We start from the raw sequence: 16116 nt of genomic DNA, 5'->3' as shown, positions 1-16116 counted from the left end.
TGGAGAAGCAGGCTCTCTGCTGAGCAGGGAGAGCCCCAGATGCGGGGCTCTCCATCTCAGGACCCCAGGATCATGACCTGAGCCAAAGGCAGATGCTTAACCAACTGAGCCACCCAGGTGCCCCAGGAATCTGTTTTAATGAACCCTCCTTTTGATTTGCATACATGCTAAAGTTTGACAGCAATAAAACATGAAGGCAAATGTCCACATTTTGGTACTTGTTAACAATATATTTAATTATCGTGATAGTGATGATATAAGGAAAAGAACAAATATCCAACAAAGAATTTTTCAATTCTGTTCAATCTTTACACATGGTACACACTCTGTCTACCACAATCAGAAAATGTGCTTCTGCTGTAGGCTGGGAAGTATAATAATATAAAGAGCAGCATACACAAAACTACTAATTTGACTTAAATGTCAAGGAAATCTTTTGTTTCTTACCTTGTTCATTTTGAGATAATACAAGAGGCAAACAGTACACAGAATGCGATTAACTAAATTACATGGTTTGTGCCTTGCTACTTTCCTTAAAAGGAATGAAAATGTTGGCCAGCATTGACGGTCCTTCTCATCAGACCTCCTCATTTCTTCTTCAAGGCTTGTCTTTTTCCCGAAGTGGTTCAATGGAAGATAGGAGTTGCTGAAATGTGGGACGCTTTTCTGGAAGCTAAATAAAAGAAACATCCAAAGGCTTAGTTTATGAAAATTATGATTAAAAATAAAATATTGAAGATATGTGTACCTCAGTCCTAAAGCTAGTGACTTTTTAAGCATGGACACACTATGGACATTTCCACTAAAGACAAAACAACTAGAGCCCGAAGAGGTGGAAAAGAAACAGTAAGTCTCTTTATTTGCATAAGATATGGATGTATGCCTGGAAAAACCAGGAGAATGAATGATAGAACCAACCCAAATGATAAGGAATTCACCGGAGAACAGTCTGCAAAATTAACATACAAAATCAATATTCTTCAGGTACATGTACAAGAACCAGTCAGAAGACGCGATGGAAGAGGAAACCCCATTTGGAGGAGCAACGACACCAAAATAAAATAAAAACAGAAACATAGCCCCCAAAATGAGGACAACTGTCAACACTGATGAAAAGGACAAATGTAGACTTACACACATAGAAAAATGTTACTTGTTCCTGGAGAGGACAAATCAATATCACAAAGATGTCAAATTTCCCTAGTTAAAATATAAACTAAACACAATCTCCTCCAAAAGATGAACAAGTTAGTTTCAAGCTGAACAAATTGACTCTCTAGTTCATAGATCTTTTATTTTTTTTTTAATTTTTTCTAAATTTTATTTATCTATGATAGGCACACAGTGAGAGAGAGAGAAGCAGAGACACAGGCAGAGGGAGAAGCAGGCTCCATGCACCGGGAGCCCGACGTGGGATTCGATCCCGGGTCTCCAGGATCGCGCCCCGGGCCAAAGGCAGGCGCCAAACCGCTGCGCCACCCAGGGATCCCTAGATCTTTTAAAGTATGCAGAAATAACACCTGGAATGAATATAACACTGTAGGTGAACTACATTGGGACTAAAACTTAAAAAATTAAACAATTAAACTCAATTTTTAAAAATGTCTGTAAAAATAGCTAGGAAAAGTATAAAAAAAGGTGAGTAATGAGGGAGTACTAGCCTACCTAGGATTAACACGTATTGGAAATCCTCTATAATTAGAACAATGCAGTGCTAGAACATGAATAGAGATCAGAGAACAGGAGAGAAAGTCCCCAAATAACCCCAAATGCGTATGGAAATTTCCTCTGTTAGCTATTTCGGTACTGTTAGATGGTATCTCGTCCCTCGTGATGACATGGTCTTTTAATAAATGGTGCTGCAGCAAGCACGTAGTCATTTAGAAAATGACATCCTTGGATCCATGCTTCACACCATATACTGCAACAAACACACTAGATCGGAGACCTAAATGTGAAAGAGTGAAGCCATAAAAATACTAGAGGAAAATCTGAGTGAATGCTACTTTAATCAGGGGCCGAGGAAGCCTATCCAACTTTGACTCGGTTTCCAGAAGCAATAAAAGCCAATGTTAATATAGTCAACTCTATTTTTTTAAATCCTTTGCAAGGCAAAAACAACCATAAATGAAACCAAAAGATAAGTGACAAACTGGGAGAAAATATTGACAACTCTCACAGATAAAGTGCTCATCTCTTTAATTTATAAAGGGGTCTTTAAGATCGAGGTGAGGGAAATCAAAAGCCTGATAGAACAAAGGGAAAAGAAACGCCATCTAATTCTCAGAAAGATAGCCCAAGTGCCCTTAAAAATATACCTCACTTGTGATGAAAGATGTACATATACAAGCTGCACTAAAAGGCCATCTCTCCTCTCTCAGATTGGCAGAAATCCAGAAGCTTGACAATGGTCTGTGTCAGCGAGCTAGTGGGAAAATACCCACGCTGGTGGAGGGGCACCGACCCCGTAGAGGGAACCTGTATGCTCCTCTTCTTATAAGAAAGAAAGGGAAGCACACACGTATGTACACACTCACTTTTGTGCAGAGAACTGTGGGAAAGATAAATTGGAATCTAACGGAAATTGTGAATGTGCTTCTAAAAATTGTGAAAGAGGATATTTTAAAAGTGGGAGACCAAAATGTACAAAATGATACGTGCAGAACCTTCGACCCGGGATTGTCTCTGTGCAAAGCCATCTCAACAGACCGACTGTGGGAAGAAGGCAGTTTGCTCCCGTTTGGGGGCCGCCCCATCCATCTGCTCCTGGCCTTAGTCCCAGGAGCTGGAGTGGGAAAGGCCAGGCAGGTTCCGGCCTTCGACTCCCAAATCCCTGTCTGCTCCTCTTCTCCATCGGACGTGTGACAGCACGAAGTCAGCCTGCTTGGGGGCAGCGGCAGGTCTCTAACTCTGCTCTGGCCCCACTGGACCGCCCAGCGCTGCCCGCGGCCCACAGCACCATAGGCGCTACATAGGGGTGCTAGGGGTGGGGGGGCCTCATTTAGCAGGCGAGGCACCATAGGGTGGGAAATCATGAAGCGGCCCCATCCCAGGGGATGGTGTCAGGTGAAAGGATCAAATATTATTGTGTGATATAGCCAGCAACTCGGCCAGTGGGGGACTCGAGGCTCCAACACAAGACAGGAGCTCTACGCCGTGTGCGGCAAGTTCTTCCTAGCACCCCGCCGAGTGCCTGGTGCACAGGGGCCCTGTGAACCTACAACCACAGACACGAGGTGCACTTACTGTGGTCCAGGCACTGCTCTGAGGCCTTGACAATATTAACTCATGCAACCCACACAATAATCCTACGATGGCTCAGAGGCTGCCTTCAGCTCAGGGTGTGACCAGGGTCCTGGGATCAAATCCCGCATGGGGCTCCCTGCATGGTGCCTGCTTCTCCGTCCGCCTGTGTCTCTGCCTCTCTCTCTCTCTGTGCCTCTCATAAATAAATAAATAAATAAATAAATAAATAAATAAATAATTTTTTTTTTGAATCCTATGAGCGGAGGGCTACTTTATGGTAAAGCACAGAGATGGTAGGAGGCTTATACAAGGTCACACAGCTAGTATTGGTCCCCGGCATTCTGGCTCCACAGTGCACGTGCTTAGCCATGACACCCATCTGCCTTCTACTGGTGGACGAATGAATACAGGAATGTGGCATCAGGCCCTGTGTCGACGAGGCAGTAGCATATAATGGCTACGAGCTTTGGGCTTTTCAATTAATGTTCTTAAAAGTCCCCTATTATCAAGTTACTCTCTAAAGTCTTCCATGGCTCCCCATTGCCTGTAAAAAAGCAAAACTCACACTCCTCTCCCTGTGGTTCAGTCTGCAGCATCCGGACCAGACCTCTTCCTCCGACTAATTCCCAGCCCTTCCAACGGTAGCTACAGCCGAGCACACCCTGCTCCTTCTGGCCTCCTCACCTTGGTTGTGCCGGTCTCCCCTGAACACCCTTGACCACGTCTCCACTCGCCTGACTGTGGACACTCTGCTGAGGTTCCCTGACCTGGCTCAGATAACAGTGCTCTCCTCTGACCTCTTTCTGCACTTGCCTACGTTTCTATGCTGCACGTATAATTAGAAACTGCTGGGTGTTTCCAATCTCACAGTGGGGCGTGTGTGTGTGTGTGCAGGTGTGCCCACGCGTGTGCATGCATAAGTGTGTGTAAAGACTGACTTCCCTGAGGACAGAGATGGAGCTTCGTATTTCCTTACCATCCACCCCCCTTAGTTCTACGGACATCGTAGATGGTTTGTGAGTCAGTCCCCTGCCACGTGAGCTCCATGCCTACTGCCACACACCCTCTTATTCCCCAAGTGCACGGAATGGTTTCGTCACCATCAGGGAGTATGGGAAGAGAGGAGGGACTGGTGTCCATTATGCATTGTCCACGCGTGCTCATAGGTTCCTGCGACACGTTTTCTATCTCAGGAGAGACCCCACGGTGTTGTGGTTAAGAACAGGGACTCTGACGCTAGCCCAGCTGTGTGACCCTGGGCAAGTCACTTAACCTCGCTGGGTCTGTTTCCTCTTCTCTTAGTTTTTTTTTTTTTTTTATGATAGTCACACACAGAGAGAGAGAGAGGCAGAGACATAGGCAGAGGGAGAAGCAGGCTCCATGCAGGGAGCCCGACGTGGGATTCGATCCCGGGTCTCCAGGATCACGCCCTGGGCTGAAGGCGCCGCTAAACCGCTGAGCCCCCCCGGGCTGCCCCTCTCCTCTTAGTTTTGGCCGCGATAGCACGTACTTCCTAGTATGTTGCCTGATGAACAAATGGGTTAATATTTATGAAGTTCTTGGGGATCCCTGGGTGGCTCAGTGGTTTAGCGCCTGCCTTGGGCCCAGGGTGTGATCCTGGAGTCCCGGGATCGAGTCCCACGTCAGGTTCCCTGCGTGGAGCCTGCTTCTCCCTCCACCTGTGTCTCTGCCTCTCTCTCTCTCATGAATAAATAAATAAAATCTTTAAAATATATATATTTATGAAGTTCTTAAAACGGTGCTGGACGTAAGTGGCTCGTTACGCTGGTAGCCCCTGCACCTGCGCTGCCGCGCTGCTGGGTTTCAATCCCGAACGCTTGAGGCCTGTTGGGCCCGCCCTGGGCAGGCCCTTCGGTCAAAGCGGCCCGGCCCACGGGTCCTGGGCAACCGCCCTGGGCGCACCCGCCGGCCCCCCGGGGTGCACTTGCCTCGTGCCAGCAGCCGTACATGATCTGGTAGACGGTGTCCGACGCCAGTTGGGGCCGGTAGAGCCGGTGGCCCTGGGAGACCTTCACAACCACCTGCGAGTTGTCGTACAGGTCGTAGGGCTGCTTCCCCAGGCTGAACACTTCCCACATCAGGATCCCTACAGCACACGGAGGGCGGCCGGCGGACAAAGGGAAAGGCCGCGTCAGCAGGTGCAGGCTTTGTGGAGCGGGGCCTCGACGGCGGCTCGGGGAGGCTCCGGGCTGGGGCGAGGGAGCCCGGGGAACCAGTCCTAGCCAGAGGCCCGGGCGTGGAAGGTGGCCCTGTGCCCTCGCCTCCGGAGCCCACCGTCCCTTCTCCACGGTCCTCCCTCCTCTTGCTGGCCAGCGGGCCATCGGCGAAGGCAGCTGCAGGGGGGCTACTTGGGGCCAAGATTCCGGGGTGCTTCCGAGAGGCGGCTGGGGCCTCGTCCCCCTGCACCCCCGGACAGACAACCCCGGCCCAGCCCCTCCTTTCTCTCTGCCTTGGCGGCTGTGCCACGTCTCACCGCCCCGTCAAATCGGCCGCCCGAGTGGGTTTACAGGTAAGATCACTGGCAAAATTCCTCCTTTTGCCTCGATGGTCCCTGGTATGTTGTGGGTCAGGTGTCCTTTTGAGACTCTGATCACCACCACTGGCTCTCTCTCGGGAACGTGAATGCACGGCACGTCTGTGCTCGCTCTCTGGATGTTCACCGTGTCCCGAAGCCCCTCGGAGGCCGCCGCGGACTCCAGGTCTAGATACAGGGTCCCGGCCGTGGCGGCTGCGGCCTTGAGCTCGGTTCTGCCGCTTACAGGCCGGGCAGCACCTCAGCCACCCTCCGAGCACGCTCCCGTCTCCACCCCGGGGAGGGGGGGTGCACGTCCCAGGGTTGCCGCGAGCTCGGCTAGGAGAAAGCACCGGCCGCTACGCGTGCTCCCTAAGTGGTGGCCAATGTGCTGTCGCCCTGGCCTAGCCGCAGGATTTCAGCAGTCGGCCAGCTTGGAAACTTTGGGCAGCCAGAAATATGTAAGAAGGAAGAAAATTATTCTAGAACCGTACCTGAAGGACTAACTTCAAAATTTCTTTGACTTTCAGGGCCACAGATTTCATGTAAAATATTTACAATAAGGCAATATTACAAGTTGCTGTGGCTGGTTTTTTTTTTAAGATTTTATTATTTATTCATGAGACACACACACACACACACACACAGAGGCAGAAGGAGAAGCAGGCTCCACACAGGGAGCCCGACGTGGGACTCGATCCCACGACTCCAGGATCAGGCCCTGGGCTGAAGGCGATGCTAAACTGCTGAGCCATCCCGGCTGCCCTGCATTTTTTTTTAAAACAACCTTCTAAAACAACCATCCAAGAGTATACTGCTCCCTTCACAGTTCCGTCTTTGAAGGCCATCCACTTATCCCAAAAGTAATATTGTTTCAAATATCCGTGGGGCCTCCTCTCCTTTGAGAATTGTTAAAAAAAAAAAAAGAATTGTTTTCAGAGGCCCTGGTTCATTTTGAATGTCCTCATTGGAAACAAATTACTTCGGAATGGATTCAGTGTTTGCAAATAGCCAGAAAATATCCGGAGCCAACTTCTAGTGCGTAGGGGGAGTAATCAAGCCGGGTGATGCCACTTTTTGGTCAAAAACAAACTGTAACTCTTGAGTAAGGATACTGAGTTTTAAAAGCATCTTTCATAAGGCGTATCAACACATGGAGAGTGAAACTAATTTTGACAAGTTAATTAGCCCAAAAGGATGTCAAATATTCACCACAATGCTATCTTCGTGGCTTTTCTTTCTTCTGTGTACATTGAATTATTTTTTTAAGTGAATGATACTACTTTGACAAAAGTAGTATTTTAAAAATGTGTGTCGTGTAAAAAAATAAATGGCTAACTAAATTTTCTTTTACTCATGCAGTCTTTTGGATGTCATAAAAAAGTCAAGTTATGCTTATGGACCAAGATAAACATGTAATAGGTCTCAGGTGCAGTTCACATATCCATAACTTTATGATAATTTGGATAATTTACCCTGGATCCCTCTGACAGTGATCATAAGCAGGCCTGACGTTTCTTGTAGCATAGAAAGCTCAGAAAATCCACCAAATCACAACTTAAGAATCATTTCTGTTCTCTAATTATCTTTACTCAATTTCAGTATGGATCTTTAATAAAATAGGGGTCAGCAAACCTTTTCTGTGAAGGGTCACATAGCAGGTATTTTTAAACTCTGTAGGTGGTACAGCATCTCTGGCAACTACCCCACTCTGCGGTTACAGTAGGAAATCAGACACAATACAGGAACGAGTGGGCAAGGCTTGCTCCAGGACAACTTTATTTACAGCAACAGGCCACCGGGTTTGGGCCTGGGCCAAGGTTTGCTGACCCCTGATCTAGTGATGAATTTTAACGAGGATGCTAGCTGAAATGAGTGTGAGCTGCACACAGCACCGAGCCGTGTTTGGGGCTTGCACCAGGCATGCCCAAAGGGTTGGTCGATGCCAAAGAGGATGGTGGTCACAGCTGCTTTCACGCAGGACGTCCAAGACTACATCTCAAGGCCTTCAACATTTTGGGTTTCACGCAAACTCGGTTCTAGTTTTTAAGGGCTCCTCTCTAAAAACTGTTAGAGGGGGACGCGTGGGAAGCTCAGCAGTTGAGCGTCTGCCTTTGGCTCAGGTCATGATCCCGGGGTCCTGGGGTCCGAGTCCCGCATCGGGCTCCCTGCATGGAGCCTGCTTCTCCCTCTGCCTGTGTCTCTGCCTCTCTCTCTCTCTCTCTCTCTCTCTCTCTGTCTCTCATGAATAAATAAATAAAATTTTTAAAAAAAGAAAAAGATAGAAATCTCCAGTGGAAGAGCTTGTATCTCCTACGGTTCGATACAAAGGCGCTAGCAGGGGATCCCTGGGTGGTGCAGCGGTTTGGCGCCTGCCTTTGGCCCAGGGCGCGATCCTGGAGACCCGGGATCGAATCCCACGTCAGGCTCCCGGTGCATGGAGCCTGCTTCTCCCTCTGCCTGTGTCTCTGCCTCTCTCTCTATCTCTCTGTGACTATCATAAATAAATAAAAATTAAAAAAAAAAATTTAAAAAAAAAAAAAACAAAAAAAAAAACAAAGGCGCTAGCAGGATGCAGGTTTCCTACGGTGACAGTGACAGCCCGATGCGGCCCAGCACAGGTCAGCACCCTCTTCCATCTCTAGCTCAGGCCACTCGGGCGTTTCGTCAGCGCTCGGGGCTTCTGCTAAGAATGGATGTTTGTTTGCTGCTCTTGCGGTTTCCTGTTGGGGAAGCGAGCTTACGAAACGGGGCTGGGGCCCGTGTGGCCACGTTCTTACCGAATGCCCAAACGTCGGACTTGCTGCTGTATTTGAAGTAGTGGAACACCTCTGGGGCTGACCACTTGACCGGGAACTTTGTTCCTACTGAGCTGACGTACTGGTCATCGAGAACATACCTGCGGGGACAAAGGTGCACACAGAGCTTCAGGCCTCGGGCCGTGCAGAGAGGCCTCTGCGGGCTGGGTGCTGGGGCCGCAGAGCCCTGCTGTCCGGGGGGGGGGGGAGCCTTGCTTCTCTAGGTTTCCTGCCTCCTTGCAACGTGTAGCTTTACCCAAAGGCCGCTGTAGGCTTTGGAAAGATCACATCCCCCTTGGCAGGTACCGATATCTGAATGCAAAACATTTGATGAACATAGAAAAACAAGAAAAAATGTAAAAATAGAATGACTCAGATAATTCTGAGTCATAATTCTGAAGATAATTTGTAATGCGCGCTTGCTCGTACTTTCCAATCTTTTGTCCTACGTATAATATGCACCAAATTGGGTTTCATTCGTACTAAGGTTTGCTTTTTCCTTTAACGGCCTCACAAGAGCATTTTCCCTACGTGGTTACATTTGCTTGCGCGGCATCGTGTTTAATGACTCAATAGTATTCGCTCCTATGGACTAACGTTGTAGGGTTTCACCTTGTAAGTTGCTTCTGATCTGCTGTTACGAGCAATGATGAAGGACAGTATCCTCTGGAGACATCGAGACCTTAAAAATATATATTCAAGGATATGCACTGTATAATAATGATAAAAATAGAAGCAACCTCAATGTCCACCTGTCGAGGAGCAATTAAATATGCTAAAGCACAGTAATGCAGCAGAACAGTACGTGGCCATTTAAGGAACAAGGGAGCTCGATATTTCCCAAAATTAAAGAATGCCCATGGCAAATGGGTACGTGCAAAAGTAGATACATATAATGTAATTCCATTTTTTTTAAATTTTAATTCCGGTATAGTTAATATACAGTGTGGCATTAGGTTCAGGTGTACAATATAGTGATCTGACACCTTCATATATTACTCGGGGCTCTTCAAAGCGAGTGTACTCTTAATCCCCTTCATCTGTCTTTGTGGAAACAAACGATAAATGCAGATATTTGTGTATATGATTGGGTATACTTCGGAATGAGGTATGAAAGGACATCTGTCAAATGTGTTAGCAGTAGTTACTCCTACTGCTGAAAATAAGGGGAAGGCAAGGCAGATTCTACTCTTTACCTTCTATGCTCTTGCTATATTTCTCACAAGAAGCATCTATCTCTTAGTTCTATAACTAATAGAGGGGAACCTCATATATTTGCCTAGAAAAAAGCAAATAAATAAGGACTCTTAAGAAAAAAGGAAAATGAGGGGCGCCTGGTAGCTCAGTTGGTCAAGCGCCCAATTCCTGGTTTCGGCTCAGGTCATGATCTCAGGGTGATGGGATCCAGCCCCACAGCTGGCTCTGTGCTCCGCGGGAGCCCACTTGGGATTCTCTCTCCCTCTCCATCTGCCCTTCCCCCACTCGCTCTGGCTCTCTCTCCCTCTAAAATGAATAATAAAAGTGAATAATTTCTTTTTTAAATGAATAAAATGAACAATAATAAAATGAATCATTTCTTTTTTAAAAAAGGAAAATGAAAGATATGGAAACTGAAATTTTGGATGTACTTCATGGGAAAACTTTACATACCGAAAATGTGTTAGAGGTATATACTATAATTTAAAATGTCAGAAAAATCTGGTTTTGAAAATCATTCTTTGAAATATTAACAATATTAATATTATGTGAATACTATATTAATATTTAATTTATGACTATATTATGAATAGAATAGGAATACTAATAGCAATAATAAAGTACACTTTCATGGGATTACATAAAGCACTTTCCATACTTCCCTTCCCAGACCCCCTCAGCAGCTCTAGACACCACAAGACACCCAGAAACTCCCCTGGCACTGGGTTCTGCTCATGGCTTAAACTTTCCTTTGAATCATCAGGCTCAAGTGAAGTCACAGGCTTCTGAATGGTGGCAGCACAGGACTTCATGAGCAACAGGGCCTGTGCCATGCCTCCAGGATTCCTTATTCAGAGCAAGACCTCATGTCTCCCTTTTTCTCAGCCTCAAAGAACTTGACAAGTATATTCCCTGGATGCCAGCATACCAGCCAGTATTCCCACTATGAGAGCAGGTGGGGATCAGTTTCCCTGTCCTAGGAGCTTCTCCTTGCCCTATGAAGCTGTACGCAGTGCTTTCTCTCACTCGGAGAGCTACACATTTGGAGAATCGGTGGAGGAGGCTTAGTGTACGGCGGCTGGAGGGACGGCAAGTAGCACACAGCTAATGGGACATCTCGACCATGTTGAGGTGTCCCAGAAGAGAAGCACTTCTCAGTATTGAATTTTGGAGAAGACTTCAAAAACAGATCCTGCTGGAACACCTGGCTGGCTCAGCTGGAGGCGCATGTGACTCGTGATCTCAGGGTAGTGAGTTTGAGGCTCATACTGAGTGTAGAGCTTACTAAAAAAAAATAAAAAAACTTAAAAAAAAAAACAGATCCTCTTATGGTGTTTTAGGGCTGGGTACACTAAATATAGAGGTAGGCTTAGTCCACTCTTCACACTTCTTTGAAGCTATACTATTCCTCCTCAGAATTGTGTGAGTTTAGGTTGAATTGACACAACTTTCTAGCTGCATTTTGTCTCAATGTTGATATCTACTTGCCCTCTGGACTAAGCTGATGATTCTGAGGGCAGGGACTATGCTGTCCATATCAGGATCTCCCATGGGGTCTCGGCATTATGTAGGTGATCGGTAAATGCTGAATGGAAAGGCCAAAGTGTGCATCTTTGTTTCCTCTGTAAAACCAGGAAAAGTGCCTCTGAAGATCCATAATAAAGATAATGGAAGATGTCTTTAAAGTGCTATCATAAAATAATTTCTCTAAATGATAAAGTGCCAAGTAACAGAATCTCAAAGTGTACTTTCATGCCTTACTTGGTTATACAGAATAGTTAATGACATGACAGTGAAAACTTTCCTAGTGTTAGCGCTATGCCTATTTGAATGAATATTAACAAGGATACAGAAAGGGCTGAAGGAACCCTGATTGAGTTAAAATACATACAAAAAAATGTGTTTATGCCAATAATCTGGCTATAATACATTACATCTGAATATTTATTTACTAGTGTTTATTTTATACTTTATAATATTTTTATTTATTAGTATTTATTTTATACTTTATAATTATATATAAAATTCTATATAAAAATCTTGTATATAAAAATATACTTTTATATATAATTTTATTATAATCTAATAAAATTATATTATTATATATCATTAAAAATTATAAAAATCTTATAATTAAAATCATATAATTATTATAATTATATATCATAAAAGTCATTTTTTAAAATTTTTTTTAAATTTTTATTTATTTATGATAGTCACAGAGAGAGAGAGAGAGAGGCAGAGACATAGGCAGAGGGAGAAGCAGGCTCCATGCACCGGGAGCCTGATGTGGGATTCGATCCCGGGTCTCCAGGATCGCGCCCTGGGCCAAAGGCAAGCGCCAAACCACTGCGCCACCCAGGGATCCCTTATAATTTAATATAAATTATATTATATAACTAAATATATAATCATGTATATCTCAAAAATTTGCATATAAATTTTATATATAATTATATATTTATATATAGTCCTATATATTTCATATACTTCTATTTATATATGCTTGTATATTATACATGTGATTCATGAATCTGCTAGTTGTACAATGTTAGTTTGCCTCATGTGGGCCTTATTTCCAAAGAAGTCCTGTGGTTCAGTTCACACTGGTGGGCAACCACGTGTCACCGCGTCGCCGCCCGGTGGCTTACCTGGTCATTCCGAAGTCCGACACTTTCACCGAGAGGTCGCTGTCTACCAAGCAGTTCCGAGCCGCCTTTGGAAGAAAAACAGAATCCCCACGTGGTCGGAGTGGCCCGGAATCTCCGGACGCCAGAATCCAGCGTCTTCCTTCCCGCTGGCGGAGTCCTCACGGAACCTGACATTGCCAATTGCACCCCCAGATGTCGAGGCACTTTCTTCTTGGCAGTTCTCCAGCTTTCGGGGCGAAGGCGTGCTCCCCTGCGTATCTTCACGCACGCACCCACCCGGCCAAACAGCCCCAAGGACGTTACGCATTAAACACAGAGCCTCAGCTCGTGGGCAAGAAGGGAAGCGTTATTTCCAGAAGGTTCCTTCGCCGCCCTGGCCTGGCGGGATGGCAGCCTGCCTTCGGGAACTCAAGGGGACCCCTAAAGATAAACAGCACCTCCCACCCAGCCAGGCCCTGCCCACGCCCCCCCCCCCCAGGGGCCAAAGACAGCGCAGATGTCGCCTTCTTCCCCTTTTGGGTTTCCCAGGCCGCTCCAGCACTGAGCCCTCTTGGGGCAGAGGCCACCTGGCACCTAATGCTGGTGAGACGCCGACACTGACCAAGGTCTCTCCCTTTCACCTGTTCTCCCTCCTACCAGGACACGGCCACCTGCATCCTGACTGCCGCTCCTCCCAATCTCTTACTTTGCAATTGCGGTTTTCATCACACAATGTCATGTGCTTGAGCACGTCACAGGTGGGCACGGGAAGAGCGAAGCGCTGCCCCTGATGTCCCTCCCAAGGACCCCGTCACTGCAGGTGGGGACGCTGCGCTGCTTGCTTGCCCCCAGCGGCTCTGCTTACCAGGTCCCTGTGTATGAACTGGTGGCTCTCCAAGAAGGCCATGCCTTCACACACGTCGTAGCACATTTCCAAGAGCTGGGACACCTCCAGCCCCTTCCCGTGACTCTTCAGGTAATTCAGCAAGCAGCCATTGGTGATATACTCAGTCACTATGTATATGGGGTATCTCTTGGAGCACACCCCATAGAATTTCACCAGCTTCGGATGGCTGAGTTTCCTGGAAATGACAGATTGGCAGAGTTCACTACTGAATTTGCACACTCTGGTTTCCAGATGTCCTGAAAAACAATTACTCTCACATTTTTGCTTGTTTTAATCCCGCCCCGACCTTCTACTTGAACAAAGAAAGAGAGGAAAACGTGGTGCATTTTATTCTGGGACCATTAGCCTTTGAAAGCAAAAAAAAGAAAAAAAGAAAAAAAAGAAAAAAATCTGCCTCTTAGACAACATCAACACCCCCAGTAGCAAGTTACCAGTTGTGGGTGCTCTGTGCACCTTTCCCACAGAGAACCAGCAGAACAGGGGTCTGTTGCCCCAAAAATCTCATTGAGTCTCCCGGCATCTAGAGAACCTCCATGCCTGATGTGGAGGGAGCCACACACTGAGGGCAATCACTTCCACTCTAAAGCATTTAACTTTCTAAGTTTTGAAGTCCAAGCACTTTTATTCTCAAAAACAAAACAAAACAAAACACACAGTTGCATCAGAATGTGAAGGGTGCAGGAAAAATGAAAATAGTTGCCATATTAGGGAAGTGAGATTAGCCATGAGTTCTCTCTTTTTTTTTTTTAATTTGTTTCACATTATTGTTACATTATCTTTCTTTTTCTTTTAAGATTTATTTATTTGAGAAAGAGCACACGCAAGTTGAGGAAGGGGCCCAGGGAGAATGAGAGAGAATCTCAAGCAAACTCTCCACTCGGAGGCCTATGTGGGGCTTCATACCATGACCCCGAGATCCTGACCTGAGCTGAAATCACGGGTCCAACGCTTAACCGACTGAGCTACCCAGGCACCTCACGTTATCTTTCAATAATTAATTTAGAAAATAGTAATGATATGACACAGCCCTTCTGGTAGGTGATGACATATAGACGCTCAGCCGTTACGCTGCTCATCCGCTTGTCCATGTAGTTGATCAATGTACAGGCTAATTCTTTAATGTTCAGGTGTTTAAAGTAAACCTAAAGCCAACATGTTGATTTTAGAATTTTTTTTATGAGCATTTATTAAATATTCTCTATAGTTACAACTGTTTATTATTTTTTATTTTTTTTTTAAGATTTTATTTATTTTTTTTCATGAGAGACACAGAGAGAGAGGCCGAGACACAGGCAGAGGGAGAAGCAGGCTCCATGCAGGGAACCTGATGCAGGACTGGATCTCAGGACCCTGGGATCACGACCTGAGCCACAGGTAGATGCTCATCCACGGAGCCACCCAGGTGCCCCAGTTATAACTATTTGAGTAGTTCTTTTCTTCCTTCTTGGTTTAGGGACATGCCTTATCAGGTTGCTCAAGGCTATCTATGAGCTCTGTCATGCCTCCTTTCAGCTCTTTTAGAGAACGGCCTGGAACTCAGCATTGCTCCCTACGGGGGGTGGGTGGCTAGTGGTGGGACAAAGGTCCCTCACCCAATGAAAACTGTTCTGTGAACAAATTCAGTCACTGACCAGGGGCCCCATGGTGGGGACACCATGGCAACTGATACTGCCCACACGATAGGCCTCAAATTGGCCATCAGCTGAGCGGTAGCATTGTCCTCTTAAGGTACAGTTTGACCTCCTTCTTTATGACTAGGTGATTTGTTAATGACTTTTCATGATTCTGCGTGATTACCAGCCATCTAGTAGCAAAAACTATGTTTTAAAGGTACACTATGACACGGGTTACACTATAAACCTAAAGGAGTTTCCCCTAGATTTTTGTGTCCTACAAAAGGAGGACATCATGGGCCTCCTCCCCAGTTTTAAGACAGTATAATTGCCAAAGGCAGGACAGGCTACATAATTTGCAGGGACCAGGTATGAAATGAAAATCTTTATTTAAGGATTATTCAGAATTTCAAAATGGTGTGGGGTCAGGGTGGCTCAGTCAGTGAGTGTCTGACTTGATTTCAGCTCAGGGTCATGAGATCGAGCCCTGTGTCAGGCTCCATGCTCAGCAGGGAGTCTGCTTAGGATTCTCTCTCCCTTTCTCTCTGTCCCTCCCCCCACTCGAATGCTCTCTCTCTCTCTCTCAAATAAATAAATCTTTAAAAAAATAGAGAATCTCAAGATGGGGACATCACAGCAGTAAACCAAGTGCAGAGCCCTTCTAAATGTGGCGGCCCTCAAGGTGGTGCAGGTGGCCCGTGAAGCCAGCCCTTGCCAAAGGCTTATCTTCACATGGTACCTCTGCTTCCAGACAGTTCTGCAATTGTGGTCAAAGTGATAGTTCTGACTGTCCTGGTACCTTTGGTCTTCATGAGAGAATGACTAAGGAAGTGGACACTGGAATATCTGCCTGGGTTTGCATCTCTGCTCTGCTACTTTTATTAGCATGGTGACCTTGGACCCATTATTTAACATTTCTGTGCTTCAGCTTCCTATAAAACAAAGATAACAATGGTACATCCCTTGCAGCCTTCTTAGGAGGGCTGAATGCATTAATATTTATAAAGTGCTCAGAGAGATACCTGTAAATGCCACATAAGTGTTTAAAATTTTTTTAAAGGGCCCTTACTCTTCAGCAGGCTAGGCTTCGTGATCTCAACTGTCTTTGATCAAAATCCTGCTGTGGCACTGTTCTTCGTATCATGTTGATCAGTTCCCTAAAGGCAGGACGACCAGCTGTCCCAGTTTGCCT

General features: G+C 46.0%; 1 protein-coding gene across 8 annotated transcripts in view; it reads right to left on the bottom strand.

Annotated features, from left to right (window-relative positions):
* Window positions 1-215: 215 nt before the first annotated feature.
* The window catches only part of BMX (BMX non-receptor tyrosine kinase), a 55993-nt gene continuing 40092 nt past the window's right edge, over window positions 216-16116 (bottom strand). For 7 of the 8 annotated variants that reach the window (XM_041740229.1, XM_041740225.1, XM_041740224.1 and 4 more), the window contains exons 15-19: window positions 13270-13486; window positions 12426-12490; window positions 8560-8678; window positions 5196-5353; window positions 216-673 (exon numbers count right to left, since the gene is read on the bottom strand). In XM_041740229.1, the coding sequence (XP_041596163.1) occupies window positions 599-673; window positions 5196-5353; window positions 8560-8678; window positions 12426-12490; window positions 13270-13486 (634 nt within the window). In that variant the 3' untranslated portion in view covers window positions 216-598. The remainder of the gene's footprint in view (window positions 674-5195; window positions 5354-8559; window positions 8679-12425; window positions 12491-13269; window positions 13487-16116) is intronic. The other variant, XM_041740231.1, reaches the window with a different exon arrangement.

The sequence above is a fragment of the Vulpes lagopus genome, chromosome X, assembly GCF_018345385.1.
Source record: "Vulpes lagopus strain Blue_001 chromosome X, ASM1834538v1, whole genome shotgun sequence".
NCBI lineage: Eukaryota > Metazoa > Chordata > Mammalia > Carnivora > Canidae > Vulpes > Vulpes lagopus.
This window is presented reverse-complemented; position numbering and strand designations above follow the sequence as displayed.